Raw genomic sequence first — 18564 nt, 5'->3', positions numbered from 1 at the left:
ATAGCGAGGCTGAAGTGGGCATCTCTTGGCGCCCCAGTAAAGAGGGGATGTACGAGTATTTATTTAACAAATACATTCACGAATACCAACACACCTCATCATGTAGACGTTTAAACAGATTCAAATGGCAATAATGTTAATTGTTATATCAGAACGGCGTTTAAAAGAGCCATCCGGGGTATCGTCTCCTACAGAATGCCATCCGTGACCGAAGACGCCCGCTCTCCTTCCCCACCTTTTATATCTTTTTTGTACAAGTATATCTCAATGTACATAAAGTGGGATCCGTTGCGCCAATGCTAGCCAATGCAATGCAAACCTTGAATCAATGCCGCCTCCAACGCCAATTATCCGCCGTTAACGTTATACATAGAAGCGCGTTCACGCACCAATGGCGAGACACGAGTCCAGTAGGTTGTCGAGATCGGCCTTGTCCTCGTATTCGCCTCCAGCCCATCCAGAGTCGCTTTCCGCGTCGTAGTTGTGTCCATTAAGGCCGTTGACACCATTTACTCCATTCGTCCCATTCATACCTCCCATTTCGATATCTCCATCAAAATCCTCCACAAAACCAGGAGTATAGCTTTCGGGGAAGGAATAATCGTCCCAAGCCTCCAGCTCGCCCTCTCGGAATCCAAATGTGATTGATTCCATGACCACTGGCATCTGGCTAAGACCACAGTCGTTCAGCTCTAAAGCCGTTCGAACATCCGCCATCCCAAGCGGTCCGCGCTCGAGTGCAGCTTTGGCTTCAGTAGGTAAGAGCCCACCCTTGTCTCTTTGCACTTCGCCTCGTGACCATGCTTCCTCTTCCTTTTCAAGCTGTATTCGATACTTATGGGTTTGCACCCAAGAGGCCCCGCCTCCAGTTCCTGCACTTCCAGCAGTTCCAGGGCCATTGCTTCGCGTTTTGCTGAACACTGCGGAAAGTACCTCCTTAAGATAAGTTTCCGTAGCCACAGACATGAATTGAGCTGCATCAGCCACGTGCCCAGACGTAAGACCAACTTCATAACATATGGGCAGCATCCGTGTTTCGATATTCTGCATATCCGGGAATTCTCCCGATTCCATCCCCAGAGTCACTGCATATCGTTTCCGTATTTCCAGATCCCAATCTGATACGTATTAGCAAAGTTTAGAAACTTTACCGTCCGCAAACTTACTCGTTTTGTTTAAACCACCAGCGCTTGCAGGTACTGAATCTACGAGTCTGGCGGCTTTTGGACGACGATGTTCGCCAAATACACTGGCGAATACATCTTGCGGGTCAAACTAGGCAGCTCTGTCAGTCAACGTTTTATGAAATTTGAACGTCACCTACCTCATTTTGGCTCAAGTCCTTCAGCCGCCTTCGATCTCGACTAGGTAGCTGCATAACCTCCGTCTTGAGTCTCTGTTCGGCTGCATCACCAGTGACTGGTTTGCTACCTGCCCCTGCCGTTGGCTTATCGTTCGCGCTAACCCAGCTAGCCACGCCATGATCGGGAATTTCTCGAGTTACGTTTCCGTATATCGCCGAGATAAGCTGGTTATGAAGATGCTCTATTTCACCGGCAGGGGTCACAATGAAGCTATCGATCCTTGCTGATAGTTCGATCTGGTCCAACTGACCTAAAATGGGGGAAAGTATTAGTGAATGTGAAAATGGGCTTCTGGGCGAACTTGAACAAGCTTGAAATTATACGCACCCATTACAAAAAGACTTATAGACTCTTTATATGTTGTCCAGTGTTCGCCAATCGCCTGCTTAAGTGCGGTGTACAGCGGCTCCAGATCAATTCGAGGCGGAACATGGCTCAACTTGGAGGGCTTCGGTGCACTTGGCGCCGAAGAAGCACTGATAGTTTTAGGAGGCAATATTGGAGTTGTCGAGATGGCCGGCCTGCTGAGCGCCGCGGGGTCAATATCAGGCATATTGGTAAGAAGTCGCGCTTGCTGCGGCGATAAAACCGCGACCTGGGTAGTAATTAGGGTCCCATGAAAATCGCAAGAGCCAGACAAGTCTGGAAATACAAGATGGCGATAATCCGGGGCGATGTGGGATTGTGGGCGATGGCTCAAGATGGCTCTTCCCCCTGCTATTCTTCGAGTGAGGTCGCAGTCCACGGCTTCTCTTGCCTAGATTGTGAGGCTGGATTTAAGGTTCCGAGTTTTGGTGTGGGGTGGGCTTGGAGCCGGGGCCGAGACTTTGGCGAGTCGCGTTGGTGATTGATTTCACGCGTTTAACCCAACTCTCCCAGCACAAGTGGTTGATTCTACTGTACCCACCCAAAAACAAACAAGTCCACCATAAACAGAATCTACGACTCGCAACAATGCAATTATGTCTTCCCAGAATCAACGAATCAATAAAGGTATTACTAGCCTAGTTCGCCGCTTATTAGGGGACATTCCTGGAGAGGATCCTGCCGCAGCAGAGGAGAGGGCAAGCAATGCCGTGGAATTCGTGGGAGAGTTCTTAGAGAGGTACAACGTGTTCCATACAATAATCTTTCCAGCTTCTGACACTTCTGACGCTTCTGCTCGTACAGTTCGGGAGGTCCAGCAATTGTCGCAGATGTAAATCAAGCATCCGATCTCATTAAGAAACGCTTGATCCAAACAAATCCCACCCCGGAAAAAGCGCTTCGATATACGAATTTATACAGCAGACTCCTTACGATTCCAGCAATAAACCAAAAATGGGCAGTTCTATACTTTTTGTACCAACTTGGCGACCAGCAGCAAAAGCTACCACCAATTTTAACAAGTCCCTTCAAAAGCCCAGTGAAAAATCGCAAGGAACCTCGAAGTTTGGATTACGGTTTGCCAAGATCGCAAAGGGAAGAGGGGGCATTCCACGTGGCTTTTGCTCCAGAAGGACTCAAGAAACTGCCAACTCGTGAAGGTGGACAGAAGGACAGGATGGAAGAGGAGCAAGCATTTGCCAAAACACCTGCTGTGCAACGTGGAAACGTTGCCCTGAAGACAGCTTTACTAGCAGAAAACTACGTCGAGATTGATCCGCCAGAGACTGCTCTATTACGGGACTTACCCTTCACACTGCAAGGCCTATCTTCCACACATCTTTCGTTTTCTTCGACCTCGAGCTTAAGATTACCTCCTACTCTACCAGTTCCCATAATATCGATTCTCCATACACTCGCTGAACCCTCCCTGTTGTATCGTGGACTTGCAACATTCGTGAAGTCTGCTGATGGTGGACTTCTTGGTCAGAGCTTGCGAGCTGCCATTTCAGGGGAACTCCGGTCGTATCTTGGGTTGGTAGCAACCTTGGAAGGTCAGATTCGAAGAGCATTATCTTCACTGGATGAGAGGGAGCCAAGAGGAGGTATCGGTAAAGCCGGTGTTACATTAAAGAGATGCGTGGTATGGACTCATGAGGCGACGATGGGTCTTCGCTTAATGAGTCTGATCAGTGAGGAGTCGAAGAGTAAAAGAGGTGGACAACTGATTTCACTCATACATGGATTCTCTTCTTCTCATGGAGATCCAATGGTTGGGGCTTTCGCGGAACGTTTATTGATTCATGTTACACGACCATTTTACGATATGCTGCGGCAGTGGATTTACGACGGCGAGTTATCAGATCCTTATCATGAGTTCTTCGTCTCCGAACAAGATCCCAACGCGATTGCTGAGGCTCAGGAGGGGAAGACTCGTGGAGGGGCGAACAGTGTTTGGGAGGACAAGTATAAGCTTAATGAGGACATGGTGCCGAGCATTATCACTCAGGATTTCGCTCAGAAGGTGTTCCTCATTGGGAAGTCCTTAAACTTCATCAGATATGGCTGTGGTGATTCTCAATGGGTGGAAGACTACTCAAAAGACGCCTCAAAGGAGCTGCGATACGGTGATACTGCCACGCTAGAGACTTGGATTGACGAGGCATACAAAACGACTATGGCTCGGCTGATACATTTGATGGCTGAAAAGTTCCATCTATTTGAGCACTTGAAGGCACTCAAGAACTATATTCTATTAGGTCAAGGAGACTTCATTGCTCTTCTTATGGAGTCTCTGTCCTCCAACCTTGACCGACCAGCTGGTGCACAATACCGCCACACTCTCACCGCGCAACTCGAGCATGCTATTCGGGGTTCGAATGCGCAGTACGACTCACCAGAAGTCCTACGCAGATTAGATGCTCGGATGCTGCAGTTGTCGCACGGAGACATTGGCTGGGATTGTTTCACTTTGGAGTACAAGATTGACGCCCCAGTCGATGTTGTGGTGACAGAATGGGGTAACCGCCAGTATCTCAAAGTCTTTAACTTCCTGTGGCGTATCAAACGAGTCGAATTTGCATTAGCCTCGACGTGGAGAAAGTGCATGACGGGCGCCCGTGGAGTGCTCCAAGGCGAAGACGCAAATGCTACCCAAGCGTGGAAGTCAACACGAGGTGTTCTAGCTGAGATGATCCATTTCATTGGTCAATTGCAGTTCTACATTCTCTTCGAAGTCATCGAAAGCTCTTGGGATGAGCTGCAGACAGCAATCCATAAGGAGGGCTGCACGCTGGATGACCTCATTAAAGCACATACTAAGTATTTGAATGCTATCACACACAAGGGACTCCTTGGGGCCAAAAAGAGGTACCACGGTGAAGTGGATGAAAATACTTTCATGGTGCAGCTGGGCGAGATTCTCCGACTCATGCTTAGTTACCGCGATGCTGTGGATGGTCTCTACAGCTGGGCTGTTTCAGACTTCACGCGACGCCAAGGCGCAGATGTCCGCTCAGAAGTAAGAGGAAGGCGAGAAGATGACGATGGGATGTTCATTAATACACCTGCAACCACGCGTCGTGGTCCTCAACATTTCCCAGACTCCACTCCTGCCATGGCTTCTGATGATGCCATTTCCGACGAGTTTCCTGTGCTGCAGGAACGGCTCCAAGCATTAGGAGTCCATTTTAAGACGAAAGTGTGTTTGCTGTTAGGTGATTTAGCCTACCAGCCGGATGTCGATATGAGATTCTTAGGCGTGGTTATGAATTTTAATGATGTCTATCAACCGGCGAGAAAGAAGACGAGTAGACCTGCTGGGAAAGAACAAGGGAGGACTTCATCGAAAGCGTGATGAATCTGCAGCGTATCAGGACAATGGCGTTTGGAGGTCTGTCTATGCACGGAAATTTATGGATATTGGGCGATGATACACTTTTTGCTAGGTCAAGATACGAATGACAGTGATGATGATGATAGATTCCGAGCCGAATTGTTAGCCTTGAAACATCTTTCGAATCTTTGCCCCTTCTATAGAAGCGAGATATAACTATTGAATTTCGCCTGAACTTTTGACACAAACCCTCACCGAAACTCCAACAACTCCATGCTAAACGTAGATCTCTGGTATCCGTTCAATCAAGCAAAATGAATGCCTTCCTCGTTGAAGGCAAAAAGCAAACGTAGAAAATCGTTCTCGTCACACTTCCCAGCACGCTTATCCGCCAACTCAGTAACATCCTCCAACACCTTCCTAATCTTCTCCCTCACCAACTCCGCAACCCTAGTCTTCTTCTTCTTACTCTTCGTCTTACTTCCAGCTTCCCTCGCTATCCTCTGCTGCTCCTCCTTAAAAAAGGCAGGGACGTCATCTACCCCATCCTCATCCATAATGCCACCCCACTCCTCTTCCTCCTCTGGCGCAGCATCAATCTCCATCTCATCATCCTCCCCAACAGGCGTCTCGTCAAGCGCAACATCATTCATCGCGCACCAGACCCGATAATTACGCTCCACCATTGCAAGGACCTCTTTACTTCCCATCCAACTCGCCCTCATAGTCCGACTCCGCCTTACGAAACAGATCCGCAGCATCCCATCCCACTCATCCCAGCTTACGCCGGGTCTTTCACTGCCCATCTTTGGCTCGATACGTACAACGCTAGATTCGACTTGTGGCGGAGGCTTGAAATTGTTCTTTCCCACCTTCATGACATGTGTAATTTTAGCCCAGAATTGCGCATTCACCGACAGCCGACAATAAAGTGCATCCCCTGGGCGAGCCGTAAGTCGCAAGGCGAATTCGCGCTGAAACATGAGAATCGACGTCCGAGGCGGATTAGGAAGGGCCAGCAGCTTGAACACCAACGGACTCGAAATCTACGCTTCAATCAGCCCTCTCATCTTCCTTTCAGAGAAGGGAAACAAACCTGGTATGGCGTATTACTGATACAAACATCGAAGTGAGGCAATTCCGTCTTAATTACATCCCCAAGCAACACCTCCAGCCGTTTTTGCTCCGGTTTACCTTGTACACGCTTCGTTAATTCGGCAGCCATGCGAGGATCCAACTCTACTGCTATAACCTTCTTTGCTTTCTCAAGTATTCGCACAGTCAGATTGCCAGTACCGGGACCAACTTCGAGGACGGTGTCGGAGGGCTTGAGGTTCGCTTTCTGGACGATGGCCTCTGCAACGCCGGGATTCTTAAGGATATGCTGGCCGACGTTGGTGTTGAATTTGAAAACGTTGTTTGTGGTCGCTTGGGCTTTGGCGTAGGGGGATGCGGCAGAGGCGCTATTGCGCTTAGGTTGCTTTAGTTTGCCCATGGCTGTAGATTTATTCAAATGCTGAAGGTCAGATTCTTTTGGATCTTATTTTGGTGGGATGGGATGGATGGACTTTTCTGTCCCTATCTTAGCGCGGTGGGGTCTTATCAGAATGCTGTCACGTGTATGCACTACCCCTTTTCTTCCTCGTTTTGACCGCATGTCTTCTTTCTTCCTCACTCCGACGCCCAAGTGGAGGTCTAAGTCGATATGTGCTCGGTGTTGTCTTTCGCGATTGCTTTATGGTTTTCCCGAGTTCATATTCAGTTCGTATTTCTCGCTCTGGGCATTTTCCCAATGTTGGCAGATGCGCCACCTGAAATATCGCATTCACGGCCAGCGACCAAATTTGTTGTCAATGGCCGCTTGAGATCTTCAAATTTGGCAACAGACATTACGTCTCATAATGTCTGAACGAGCACATATCGTCACAAGGGTCGGTCGTTGCAATTGTCCGGCAGTACTTTACTTTATGCAACTAATCTTCAGACTGCCAAACATACAAATGCAATACTCTGTAGCTTCAATACCACAGCTGTTATTTCGGCTGGAGCATCTGCAGATAGACGCAACTCCCCTCCTTTCTAGTCATTATTTTGGACCTACGTCTAAGAACAGTCTTTCTTTCAAATCAACGTCCTGGAAATCGTTCCTCATCTAGCGCGATTTTTAACGTCTCAATAATCTTATATCTCTTCATTCATCCCGCATTTGTGGGGAGAGAACACCGGGCTTGCTATGCTCTCAAAGTTTGGAATAGGATTCCCGACGCATTTGAATCCCAGCAAACCAAATGCTTTCTGGGGTGTATTATTGCTCATTTGCGGCTACATGCCAACAACGACGACTTGCAACAGAAGCTGTATCAAAGGTTCGACTCTTTTCGTTGCCTATGTCGAATTGCAAAAAAGAATACAAATCAAAAATACCATCAAGTGGTTTACCAGTATCTTGCACCATGCCAAGGAAGCTCTCTCTCCGTCCGAGAAAACGTAGGCGGAGCTCTTCTATATTCAACCCCCCGGGATCAATGTTTTCCCCAAGCCAAGGACTACCAAAGGCTCTCTATAATTGGTCCATAACATGCAAAATGCGACAAAGCTAGATCAACCTATTCACCAGGCTAGTCTGCTCTGAACATCATTTTCAAGTTCAAAGGCTCTCGTTGGCTGGATAATTGCGAAATGCAACAGAATCGAAACTGATGTTGCTTTAAACCTTATTATTTTCGTCAAATCCTCCCATTGGCTCTACGAACTGCAACAGAACACCCCCGTAGTCAAGTGGACAAGCGGGTTGCATTGTTATACGCGAGAACTCTCTACGACGTAGGGTAGGTAGTATTGCGAGGCCCCCCAAAAAGTACACTGTCAATAGGTCTATCATTATCTCATAATAACTAAGTTCAAGTCTGTGTCGTTGCTTCTCCATTAATATGCCAACTTTTGTGGTGGTTTTTCAAGCTAGCAATACCTCCGCCTGTCCACCCGCCAATACCGGACAAGTACTCGTTCAATCCTCTAAGAACATGGAACAATATAAAGACCAATCGCCTTCGAAGCACTGTCTTGAAAGTAATCCACTGCAACGAATTAGTACGGTATTTCCGGTTAAGAGCAAGAGCTGAGAACATAAAACACTCTTTCGGAATGCCAGCACAGCAAACTCTAAAAAGGAGGGGTGGGGTGGTTACATTCAACGTTTCCAACACTGGTCACCGAGTACGTGACTGGCGTGCCGCTCTGACACGGGAAGGTCTTTATCGTGTAACCGTTACCCGGGATGATCTGTGTCTTGCCATACTCGCCGTTAGTCGCAATTCTGGGGGTTGTGTTGTATGTTGTGCTGGCAGATGCCACTCCTGAGAGGCGTGCGAAGTCCAGCCCTCCATTCTCGCCCTTTTCCTCCTCGATTCCCGAAAAGTAGTATGTACCCGCCGAAGGATCAAGTTCTGAGGCGTATGGGAACAAGAAGATCAAGGAGCAGAAGCCGGTGTATGGCGCAGTCGTTGGGATATCGAAATTAAAGAGGGTTGAATTTATAGGGGATATATAGGCTTTGAATGAGTTGCCAAAAGCTGTATCTGGGCTCTTTGGTGAGGTCGGAACGATCAAATGGGGGAATTGGAAAATGCCCGATGAAATGTCGGTTGGGCATATTGCTGATAGAGAGGGCATTGATGTCGCAGCCGTAGTCGAAATTCTCGAGGCAGGAATAGAAGCAGATGTGATAAAAACATCGTTGGTCGTCTTAGACGCCGATGAAGCAATTGCGGAAGTCGCTATGCCAGTTGTCGAGGAATCAGGTCGACCTTGAGCAGCACAACCAAAGCTTCCGGCCTGTAGCTTAATTGCATGGCATCCAGTGGAGTCTGCTTTCTGGCTGCTGTAGATGTTGTAACTACCATCTTGGCCTGGTCCAGGAGCTGGGCACGCAAGCCAATTTGCGTTGGTCTCATCATGCAACACCAAAAAGTTGTCTGAGAACTTGAATTCGGAGCCGGGCAAGCCTTGAGTGCACTGAAGTTGATGTGTCATTGGCGAAATCAAGCATGTGTGGTTCAAGCTATCCGTCAACGTGCCATGAGCAATCAAGAATGAGGCCTGAGGAAAAGTGCCTCCAACTCTAGGTTCACCAACGGCGTCCTGGCTGATGGTGCCGTTGAGTCCGCCAATAGCTACCATGAAAAAGTTGCAAGGGAAAGTCTCACGGCTGATCACAGCCGTTGAAGCATGCAGAATCAGAGCTAGGAAGGTGGTGATAGTGAATATAAACTGAGACATGATGAAGAGGGTTTCTCAGTAATTTGACTGACGGCAGACGATTTGAGGAAGTGGACCTGGTGGACTGCGATACACAAAGTCAAAAAACTTTGGCCGGGAGGGTCTTGAGGACCTACGGGTGGTTGTAGATTATGGAAGCCCAAAAATGTGGTTGTTATTCAAAACGGCCCTCCGTGCAGAGACCCAGGATGGTGAAGGCTGGGCTTGTTGGTTTGGTTGTTTGATGTTTCAACGATTTGAACGAAGGCTGGAGGAGGAAGTCAACCTTTAAATTAGGTGATGTCGGTTGCACATGTACCAATGATACCAGGCAGGTACGCCTAGTCAAACATCTCGAAGAAAGAGCAGCTGCGATGAAGAAATAAGATGTTGCCTCGTCCACGGTAGATGGCTACCGGTACAAGTAAATGACAGAACAAACAGCGTCATCTGTGCCGCGATATAGATTCGCTGTCGATCTTGATGTAAGAAGGCGGTAATTAGCTGCATGTTCCGTGTTTCTTCACATGTACCGCGTGGACAAGAAGGTCAAGAGGGCCGAAAAATACAAAGAAAATATGTCACCCATCCCGTTCCTGAGAATGCCAAGCCATTCCAACGCATTCTTGCTGGATACAGCAGCCGAGCTCCTTGCTGCTCTCCACATTCTGTGCGACGTGACGTGGTAAGGGACGGAGAGAAAAAGATCGAGCATTGTCATTGTGGAAGACATAGGGAGGGGGAGCAGCACGGATAGCAGCATACTGTATTCGAGTACGACTGTTCGGTGCTGCCTCGTGGGACTTGTGAAGTACAGCGTTTAAGCGTCTGCTTCAGCTGATGAAACCCCTTTGGACAATGATACAGAATGGTGCGGAGAAGTCCCCCAATTATGATATTCTTCGGTCCCGACCATCAAATGCCTTCAACTCAAGCACGCTGACCTCTCATTCGAGATACTTGAAGTCACATATTGCGCCAAAAAAAAGACCGTTTCTTTTGGATTTGTACACAGAATACGAACGTCTTTTCGGATCATTGAGCATTGTATGCGATGAGCCCGCCTTCCAAAGATCAACATTCAGCAGGACTCCGTGGATGGTTGTGTACACAGTTAAATTTTCCCGGCTATCCTACGTCTTACCTGTCAAGTTTCATCATTGAACTGCTGAGCTATACTGCCCAACTTTTGAGCACATGTCCTTGAAGTGGTGAATGTTTAAAGCCTTACCTGTGAAACAATGAGGCCGTACATGAATACAGACTTCGGGGGGAAGCCTTCGAAAGGCAACACTAGGTCCCTCTGTACCTTTTCGAATCGAAGAATTTTCTACTACGCAATTTATGATTGGTTCATTACCTCAAAAGGCCAGCAACCGCCAAGGAGATTATCACCAGATCCAGTTTGAACACCTGCTCGAAACTGCTCCAACACTTGGCCTATATACGCCAGGGGAAACCCCCAGAGCCTAGTGATCCTTCACCACTATATTATCTCATATAACTACCATGCCACGCCTCTTGTTGCAAGGCCTTCTCTCAGCTGAGGAAAGATAAGATCAGTCACGCAACTTGAATATCGAAAACCCGAGTGTCATTGTTAGTCTTTTTGGTCACCTCTCAGCACTGCTACGCACGTTAGGAATTTCAAAAACACAAAAGGAACGATTGGCCTTCTGAACTTTGACGGCAACACCAATGAGAGTCAGGAAATTTCTATCTTTAGCCCCCACCCCCTTTTTAGGCGAGTGGGTATTCTTACCCTGTTTTTCAACACACCGGGCCACGGTAGACTTGAATTGAGGTCCATTTCGAAAGTCGTGGCCTACTTACAAATTGCTTGGTATATTTGTGTGTATTACAAGTCTTGAATGCTAGACAGCAAGCACAGTCTAGGTGTTGTAGATCTATCCTAATATATATATATATATTCGCTAATCACCGCGATGACAGGGTGGCAGAGTCACTGGCATCAGTCTTATTCCGTCAGTGCAGGTGTTTATTATCCCCCAAAGGTAAAGTACCGACAGTTAGCTTGTAATTCCTAACCGTCACAGTATTTAGGAGGCGCCCAACCTAATCCGCTTTCACCATCCCACCAAATATTTACTTATTTTGTCAATTACGAACAACACCCCACCTACACCTATCTTAGTATTTGTTCGAAATATAGGACAGAGGCGTATGATCTCACCGAAACTCAAGGCGTGGCTACAGGGTTTGACATTCGAGGTGTAGATGCTAAGGAGAGAGGAAATTGGAAATAATGGAGATATATAATAACCATGCGGCGCATGGTACTTATGTTTGGCTCAATAACATGGATTCAAATGAAGATTATATACTCCGCATAAATATGCATCCAAGCAGAATACCTGGTCCGACAAGAAGAGGTAGCAGTGATGCTTCTCGTGGAAGTGGTCCCGTTGAAGATCAAGTGGACTAAAGAGCAACCCAGCAGAGAAGTAGGACCAAATAAAGGCACCTACCTGCTTGGATTATCTCAACAGGAAGTATTTGCTCTCATCTATATATTTCTTTGTGATTAGGGGTGCTATCGTGAGGTTGTCACTGAGAAGACATGGATGCTTTCATAAATCATTTCATTGTTTACAACTGCTATTCAGCAGCTGTAAATATACAAGTAACGGGCATTAATCATCCAGAATGGCGCCATCTCAAGGCAGACCGAGCAAAAAACTTAAAAACAATCCCCTTGGACAGCGCCGCAATTATAACGCTATACACCAAACCGTAAATATTTAGTCTCCTCGCCCCTTATGGTTTCCCATCTTTTCAATAGAACTCATAATACCGCTTCGATATCCAAGCCCACTTCCGGGTCTCATGCTCTGAGCACTTCCACTCCTATCATGATTAGGTCCAGCTGGGATGCCAAACTTTCCTCTGCCGATGCGACTCTCCACTGCCGCATGACTAGAAATGCTACTTGGTGCCCGCAAGCCAGAAGCTCTTGAGATGCTACCCCTTAGATTTTCGACGTTAGATGCTGCAATTTGCGGTTGGGGTGTAGGTTGCTGATGAACAGGTGCAGAATTCATTTCCGCGAGCATGTCGTCGAAAGCAGCTACCAAGGGGATCATCTCATCGACAGCAGTGACCAATTTGCCTTTCTCCACTCTCTCTTCATCTAAAAGTTTTCGAAGCTCGGAGTTGTCATGCTTGACGCTGTTAATGACTTGCGTGAGACCCTTAAGCTCGGCTTCTAGCTCCTTCATCTTTGCATCCCGGGCTGCTTGCTTCTCCAGATCTTCGGTGAGTTCGAGAGGGTTCTTAGGGTCGACTTTTGTCATAGTTGTGTCGCGCTTCAGCTCTTCGACCTCCTTGGTGAGATCTTCGACTTGATACTCAAGATCTCTGACCTTCTTATCCCATCGACGCTCGTAGCTCTTCTTTAGAGCAGCGACCTTGCTCTCATGCTTGTCCTTGTATAATGTGTGGAGTTCTCTCGAGACTCTCTCGACAGCGAGCTCAACAGTCTTCCCTCCGCACACACAATCACTTGATTTTGGCTCGTTACTTTCTGGACTTGGCGTTACTCTTCCTGTCTTCATGGCGGCCAGCTTGCTCTCGGCTTCTTGAGCCATAACTTCTGCAGCTTCTCTCCTTCGCTCACTCTCCTCGATGCGACCTTCAAGTTCCTCGCGCTCGCGCTCCCCGTGTACTATCTCCTCCTTCACGTTCCGTAGAACAGCCTCCATTTCGTGACCCCGTTTTCCCCACTCCTCCTTCTCGGCTGCGAGCTGTTCTTTCAAATCCCGCTCTTCTCGGACCTGCTCCGTACTCTCGCCGACCCGCTTTTCTGCATCGCCGACAGCGGTTTTGAGAGACTGGACTTCAGCTTCCTTCCCACTTAGAGAAGCCTTAAGACTGCTAATTTCAGATAAAAAGCCTGACTTCAGACTCTCAAGCTCCCTCGGTGTGATGGATGGCATACTCCTTGGTGTTGGAGCTGGCGGTATATCGAAATCAAGAAGATTTGACATATAATTTCGATTCATTGATGGGGTAGTCGATCCCCATGCCATATCTGGCATTGTTGCGCTCTTCAATGGAGACTGTCTGGCTTGTCGGGTTGGCGATTGGTAGGTGTGGCCAGAAAATTTGTTGAACTGTTCCGTGAAGTCGAGAAGGTTGACAGTTCCTTCATCATCTTTCCCTTGTCCGTATCTATTGCCTCGAGGAGTTGGAGAGGGAGAACGGTTCGCTGGTCGTCGCGCTGTTGCTGGAGTCTGGATTTGGGTTCTTCTGGGAGTTGGACCAGAATACTTCGCAGGGCTATACCCAGTTTTTGCGAACATAGTCATGTCTGGCACCGCCGAGAAGTTACTAAATGTGCTGGCCATTGTGTCATCCATATTGGTTGTCTCATCGTGGCTGGGGCCGGCTGCCATGCTAGCCAGGGTATCATCCGTAACGTGCTCTTCGTTCTCGCTATCCCCGTCCTCCAATATCTCGATTGCCTTGGTGAGCCCTTCATTATCTCTTAGGATATTCTCGATACTCAATGCTCCTTCCATAGTCCCGGGTTTTTTCTCTGGCGAAAGGGAAGGCTTTACAGGAAATCTCATAGGAGAGGAAAGTTTTCGAGGACTCCCCGATGGGTCGGAGGTCTTTCTGGGAGACTGTGTCTTTGGTCCTGGCGATGTGCGACTTGTGAACAGCTTGAAAGGGGATTTATGTTCGCGCTCAATAGGACTTTTTGATGTCAGTCGAGACGCTTTGCTTGGGGAGACGTTTTCGCGGTCGATAGGATCAAGAACGTTAGCATTAAAGGGCGAGCTTGGAGGGCCTTCACTTTCGAGATCGGTATCGGTAGATGTTTGAGTTGTGTACGCAGTGACCTCGTAGTAGTCATTGTCATTCCGTGAGGTGTCGGATGAGGATTGTGAATTGAGTGCCGCATCGGCAGTGACGGACAATGGAGCTGGAGTTGTCATTGTGACAGTTGATGATACAGTATTCCAAACTCCGCGTATCATGGTACGGGCGGTGGCGGTATCAGTGAATTGAATTCCTCGTTAGGTATGCTGTGTGTGATGTTTTTGATTTGCTTCGGGCTTTGTTTACATCTCGTCTCATCTTGACGACCGCTAAGCTCGGTTAGGCAGTCCCAAAACATAGCGATTTTGCCAGTACTATACAAGTAGGTAATTATCTCACACCAAGATATGCCAACACTTCTAACTTTCTACCCGAAGAAATGGATGTATTTACAGAATTCCCACGAGACTAATGATTGTGACTTTATAAAATATTTATTGATGCTCTGAGACGTATTGGCCCTAACACAAGAATTATACTCGTGAAGTGGTACTTAATGTGGGACATTGTACTATGCTCTCTACTCCAGAGAACATCATCCTCTAGAGGCTGGTTTACTCTTGCTACCATGGGTATCTGTGGATATCTGCATTCGAACTCTCTGAAATATCCATGTACTGTACGTTTAGACGCCAAATCCCGCCCAATGCATCCAGCATGTCCCAAAGCTTTCTTCCATGCTACTTCCCATGCTACATTCTATGCTACCGTCCATGCTGCCTTCCATGCTGCCAGTCCAAACTCCAAATCCGCAGCCTTCCGTCCCTGAAACCAACCCAACCGCGCATGCATTGGCTAATATTATAGACATGCCAACGAGACATGAACAAAGCTCGTCTAACACTTAATGCCCGAACCCTTAAGACCGCACTAAGCATGCCCCTTCTAATGATTATGTGGTTGAAGCTGTTTTGAACATGTCATAAACACTGTTTTGCCTCTTAGCAGCAACCTTGAGGTTGGAGAATTGTGTTTCTGGTAGTCTTCTTCCTGCCTTGAGACTTTCGAGAGCCCTACATCCTATCAGCCTTCGCTCATAACTTCGAGGGAAATCTTGCACATACCACTCGACCCCAATATATTTTATTCCCGCACCTCCAACCCTCTTGATCTCCTTCTCGATTTTCGTCCCTGCAAGGCCACCGCCAGCCCCTAGTCCCCGAGTCCCACTAGGTCGACCAAGAATGACATGCGTAACCTGCCTCCGCCCAAGATGAATCGATAACCTTGCTCCATTCTCTACGAGAATATGCTTGAGCCTATGGTCAGAGATCAGTGGGTGTGTGCTGCCATTGATATAAATAACAAGACCATCAAAAACACCCTTCTTCGTATTTGATTTGTTGACCTCTGTCTGGACGTCTTCATGCTTCCTAAGGGCCGCCAACTTCTCTTCGGCACTTAAAGACCCTACAAACATCTTAGTATCTCCAGCGCCAGGGTTCTCATCAAACACACCAATGGTTCCTTGGCTTGCCAGCATATCTCCAACACTGAGTCTCGCCCTCTCTCGGACATCTTTAGGTATCAAAGCCTTTGCATTTTCGTCCCAGTCCTCGGAGCCCGCCCCAACTGTATCTGAAATTCTCTTGCCTCCCGTCCCGCCACTCTTGAATTGATGAGACAGCTTCATGCTTCGTGATTGTCTCCATCCTATCGATCCACCCAGTCGATTCTCCGCTCTCTGATGCCCAGTTGAAGAAGAATTCCAAGCGTCGAAATATGCCGAGTGTTTTGGCTGCGCCGCCGGTGGCACAGAGGAATTTGGAGGAGCCATCCAGCGCTTAAATATTCACCGCCTTGGCTTCAACGCAATGTTGTCATTGCGAGACTTATAATCGGTCCTGGAAGTTGATCAGGATCGCGTTGACTGCATTTTGATATGTCGACTTGGCTGTCGCGGGGTAGATTGCGTTGCCTAGACAATAAAATCGCGTTATCACGTGTGTTCAAAGCACAAGATTATTTCAACTTCAACTCCTCCAACTTCAATTCCAATTACAATTCCAACTTCGACTCTAACTTCATCTCCATCTTCGACCTTGGCCCACTCTCCTCCCTTGCAGTTTGGAAGGTCCAACAAGACGACGTTGAGAATTGTGTCATAGAATCATTTTGCCTATAAGGATGCACACTTTCGTTTGGGAAGGGTCTCGTTCAGTCTTCGCCACCCGGTTTTCTCTCCTTTCCGGGACCCGCAGTTCAACAGTACGGTATCACTTCAGTTCACTATCAATTAATTATTCGATCGAGGTCTTTTCTCCTTACCGACATCCAGCGTCCTTCATTAATATCCTATCCTAAACTTGAAGCTCCGATCCATCTATCCATCCATCCATTAATCAATCTATCAACCAATCAATCAATCAGGAACCGCAGTCCAGTCCAGTTCCACCAACTTAAAATTTAACAACAGAGCCAGCATTTTTACTTACGGAGTAGATGCACTATGCTATGCTATGCTATGCTATGCTATGCTATGCTATGCACATTCCCGCTCGCCTCGCAGCGTTGTGCAGCCAGTCTTGTCAGATCTGCTTCCATCGAGGCAGTCGCAACGCAAGTATGTCGTGCGTTCTGTAGAGCTGATGCTCGAGCAGCGCAGTCTCCGCGCATGCCCACAGATGGCGGCACTACTACACTGGTGCACAGAGCCATCGACTCCACTTTTGCCGTCGCTGCCCAGAGGAAAAGCGAGGGAGTGAGCACACACACACACATGAAGATCCCCCCCCATACCCCTCCTCCGGATCTTTCATACGCTTCTGTGGTTTGTGACATATGCAGCAGCAATATAAATTGAGCAGGATTCATCATTTGGGACAGACGATACGGTTACGACGTTTCACAAACTCGTTAAAAGGCTTTCCTGCCAAGTTGAGTCACGAGAACGAATGCAAAAACGGATACTCCCGCTACTATACCAAAAGGGGAAGCTGCTTCACTAGCATTTGTTGATTTCGATAGCTGTCCCGCCTCCGCTTATTGATTTTCCTCGGTGGGGATTTCTCTTTCTGCTGGCAAACTCCCTTGTCATTTCATTCCGTCTGTTGGCGATAGGTGTCAAAATATCGGGGAGAAGTGAGCATGGAAAGGGTGGTAAGACTTTAGCAAAGGGCTGCAGATACGCTGACGAACAACCGTTTTGAGAATCCTCCCGAGTTCTGAGTATGTTATACCCCCTGCAAATCTAGACTAGCACTACTTTCTTTAGAACTTTACCACCTGCCTGTCACACGAAGGACAAGATCCAACTTAGTCAAACATCCAGGTCCCACGGCTCTTCACCCCAGTAATGAATGGCAACCTGGACCAGAACTGGTGTGTGTGGGATAGCGACATGATCCTGGCGCCATACATGTTCTGTACCTCCGTACAGCCTACTACTCACTCTATTCCGAACATGAACGGAATTCACGCCGCACAGGAATTTATTGAATTAATATGGTCTCCAGGAGATAGATATCGTCAACTACGGAGGTACAGCCATTTTGGCCGGTTGGTAGTGGGGTACCTTGTCCGAATATTTAGGTTCAAGCCAGTGAGGGGTTTGCTGTGAAGACCACGAAAGGCGGTGAAGACGACGCTAGAAATCAGATGTTGACGCCACAATTTCAGAATCAGCCCCAGATTGATTACTCCGATTGCTCTTGATCTTCCTTTTGTCGGTTTCGCCCGGCTTCTATGATCCGCAATCATGGCCCTCGGACTGTGGTGGTATCCTTTTATGTTGAAGCTCTATCATACTCGTTCAAGCCATCAAAGCGATGTCGTGCGTTAAACTACATGGCTCACGATTGGCTGATGGCGCCACAAGATCCATGGAAATCTCAGGCAGGATGATGATCCTTGCTAGATGTAGACGGACCGTTATCCGCGCGTGCAGACAGCGATTTACCTTTGATCCGCCCTATGAATTGCATAATGATGCTACGGAGTACTCTAGACTTTCCGGTAAGTCCAGAGTCCCGAGCTGTTCATTCGTTGGTGTTATGTTCTCCACCTCGCCGGGTGTCATGGTTCTAGTCCGCGAGTCCGCACCACCAGCTGCGAGGCTGCGATGCGCTGCGAGGTCCAAAATGCTTGGGTTATTTTGAGTTGGGGGTTCACAGTTGTTGTCCAGATTGGTGTGGTGGGGGTGCCACAGCGCTAAAACTGGACCCTAGACGCCCAAAACGGGGAACGAAGGAGGGGTGCCAGGTGTGTCGTTCGACGACGTGGTGCGTGGTGATTGGGGTAACCCCCAATGACCATGGTCTTGATCGACACTCGCGACGTGCTCTTTCGATGAAGTGATAGGGTAGAAGTCTCAGATACTTCGGTCGAGACCATCTCTGTTTGGCAGCCTTTTCTTTGGTGGTCGTACGCTTTTGTCAGCTCAATTTCAATCATCTTGTT

The 18564-nt window shown here is 47.9% G+C and overlaps 6 protein-coding genes across 6 annotated transcripts; 1 reads left to right on the top strand and 5 right to left on the bottom strand.

Moving 5' to 3' along the window:
* Window positions 1-381: 381 nt before the first annotated feature.
* HFI1 (Transcriptional coactivator) lies at window positions 382-1917 on the bottom strand (the record flags this gene model as incomplete). Its single annotated transcript, XM_031145981.1, has 4 exons — window positions 382-1118; window positions 1167-1275; window positions 1325-1614; window positions 1692-1917. 4 exons carry the CDS (start codon window positions 1915-1917, stop codon window positions 382-384), a joined length of 1362 nt encoding a protein of 453 aa, XP_031008342.1.
* A 409-nt stretch (window positions 1918-2326) lies between these two features.
* Window positions 2327-5085, top strand: alp6 (Spindle pole body component alp6; the record flags this gene model as incomplete). Its single annotated transcript, XM_031145980.1, has 2 exons — window positions 2327-2469; window positions 2535-5085. 2 exons carry the CDS (start codon window positions 2327-2329, stop codon window positions 5083-5085), a joined length of 2694 nt encoding a protein of 897 aa, XP_031008341.1.
* A 284-nt stretch (window positions 5086-5369) lies between these two features.
* On the bottom strand, window positions 5370-6580 carry DIM1 (Dimethyladenosine transferase; the record flags this gene model as incomplete). Its single annotated transcript, XM_031145979.1, has 2 exons — window positions 5370-6110; window positions 6161-6580. Coding segments are annotated over 2 exons (1161 nt in total), but the record flags the coding sequence as incomplete, so codon positions are not given.
* A 1646-nt stretch (window positions 6581-8226) lies between these two features.
* Window positions 8227-9342, bottom strand: LHYA1_G000990 (uncharacterized protein; the record flags this gene model as incomplete). The annotated part of the gene is made up of 1 exon (XM_031145978.1): window positions 8227-9342. One exon carries the CDS (start codon window positions 9340-9342, stop codon window positions 8227-8229), a length of 1116 nt encoding a protein of 371 aa, XP_031008343.1.
* A 2741-nt stretch (window positions 9343-12083) lies between these two features.
* Window positions 12084-14282, bottom strand: LHYA1_G000989 (uncharacterized protein; the record flags this gene model as incomplete). The annotated part of the gene is made up of 1 exon (XM_031145977.1): window positions 12084-14282. One exon carries the CDS (start codon window positions 14280-14282, stop codon window positions 12084-12086), a length of 2199 nt encoding a protein of 732 aa, XP_031008381.1.
* A 776-nt stretch (window positions 14283-15058) lies between these two features.
* LHYA1_G000988 (uncharacterized protein) lies at window positions 15059-15943 on the bottom strand (the record flags this gene model as incomplete). Its single annotated transcript, XM_031145976.1, has 2 exons — window positions 15059-15179; window positions 15231-15943. The coding sequence occupies 2 exons, from the start codon at window positions 15941-15943 to the stop codon at window positions 15059-15061; spliced, it is 834 nt and encodes a 277-aa protein (XP_031008382.1).
* Window positions 15944-18564: the final 2621 nt, after the last annotated feature.

The sequence above is a fragment of the Lachnellula hyalina genome, assembly GCF_007821495.1.
Source record: "Lachnellula hyalina strain CBS 185.66 chromosome Unknown contig00016, whole genome shotgun sequence".
Lineage (NCBI taxonomy): Eukaryota > Fungi > Ascomycota > Leotiomycetes > Helotiales > Lachnaceae > Lachnellula > Lachnellula hyalina.
This window is presented reverse-complemented; position numbering and strand designations above follow the sequence as displayed.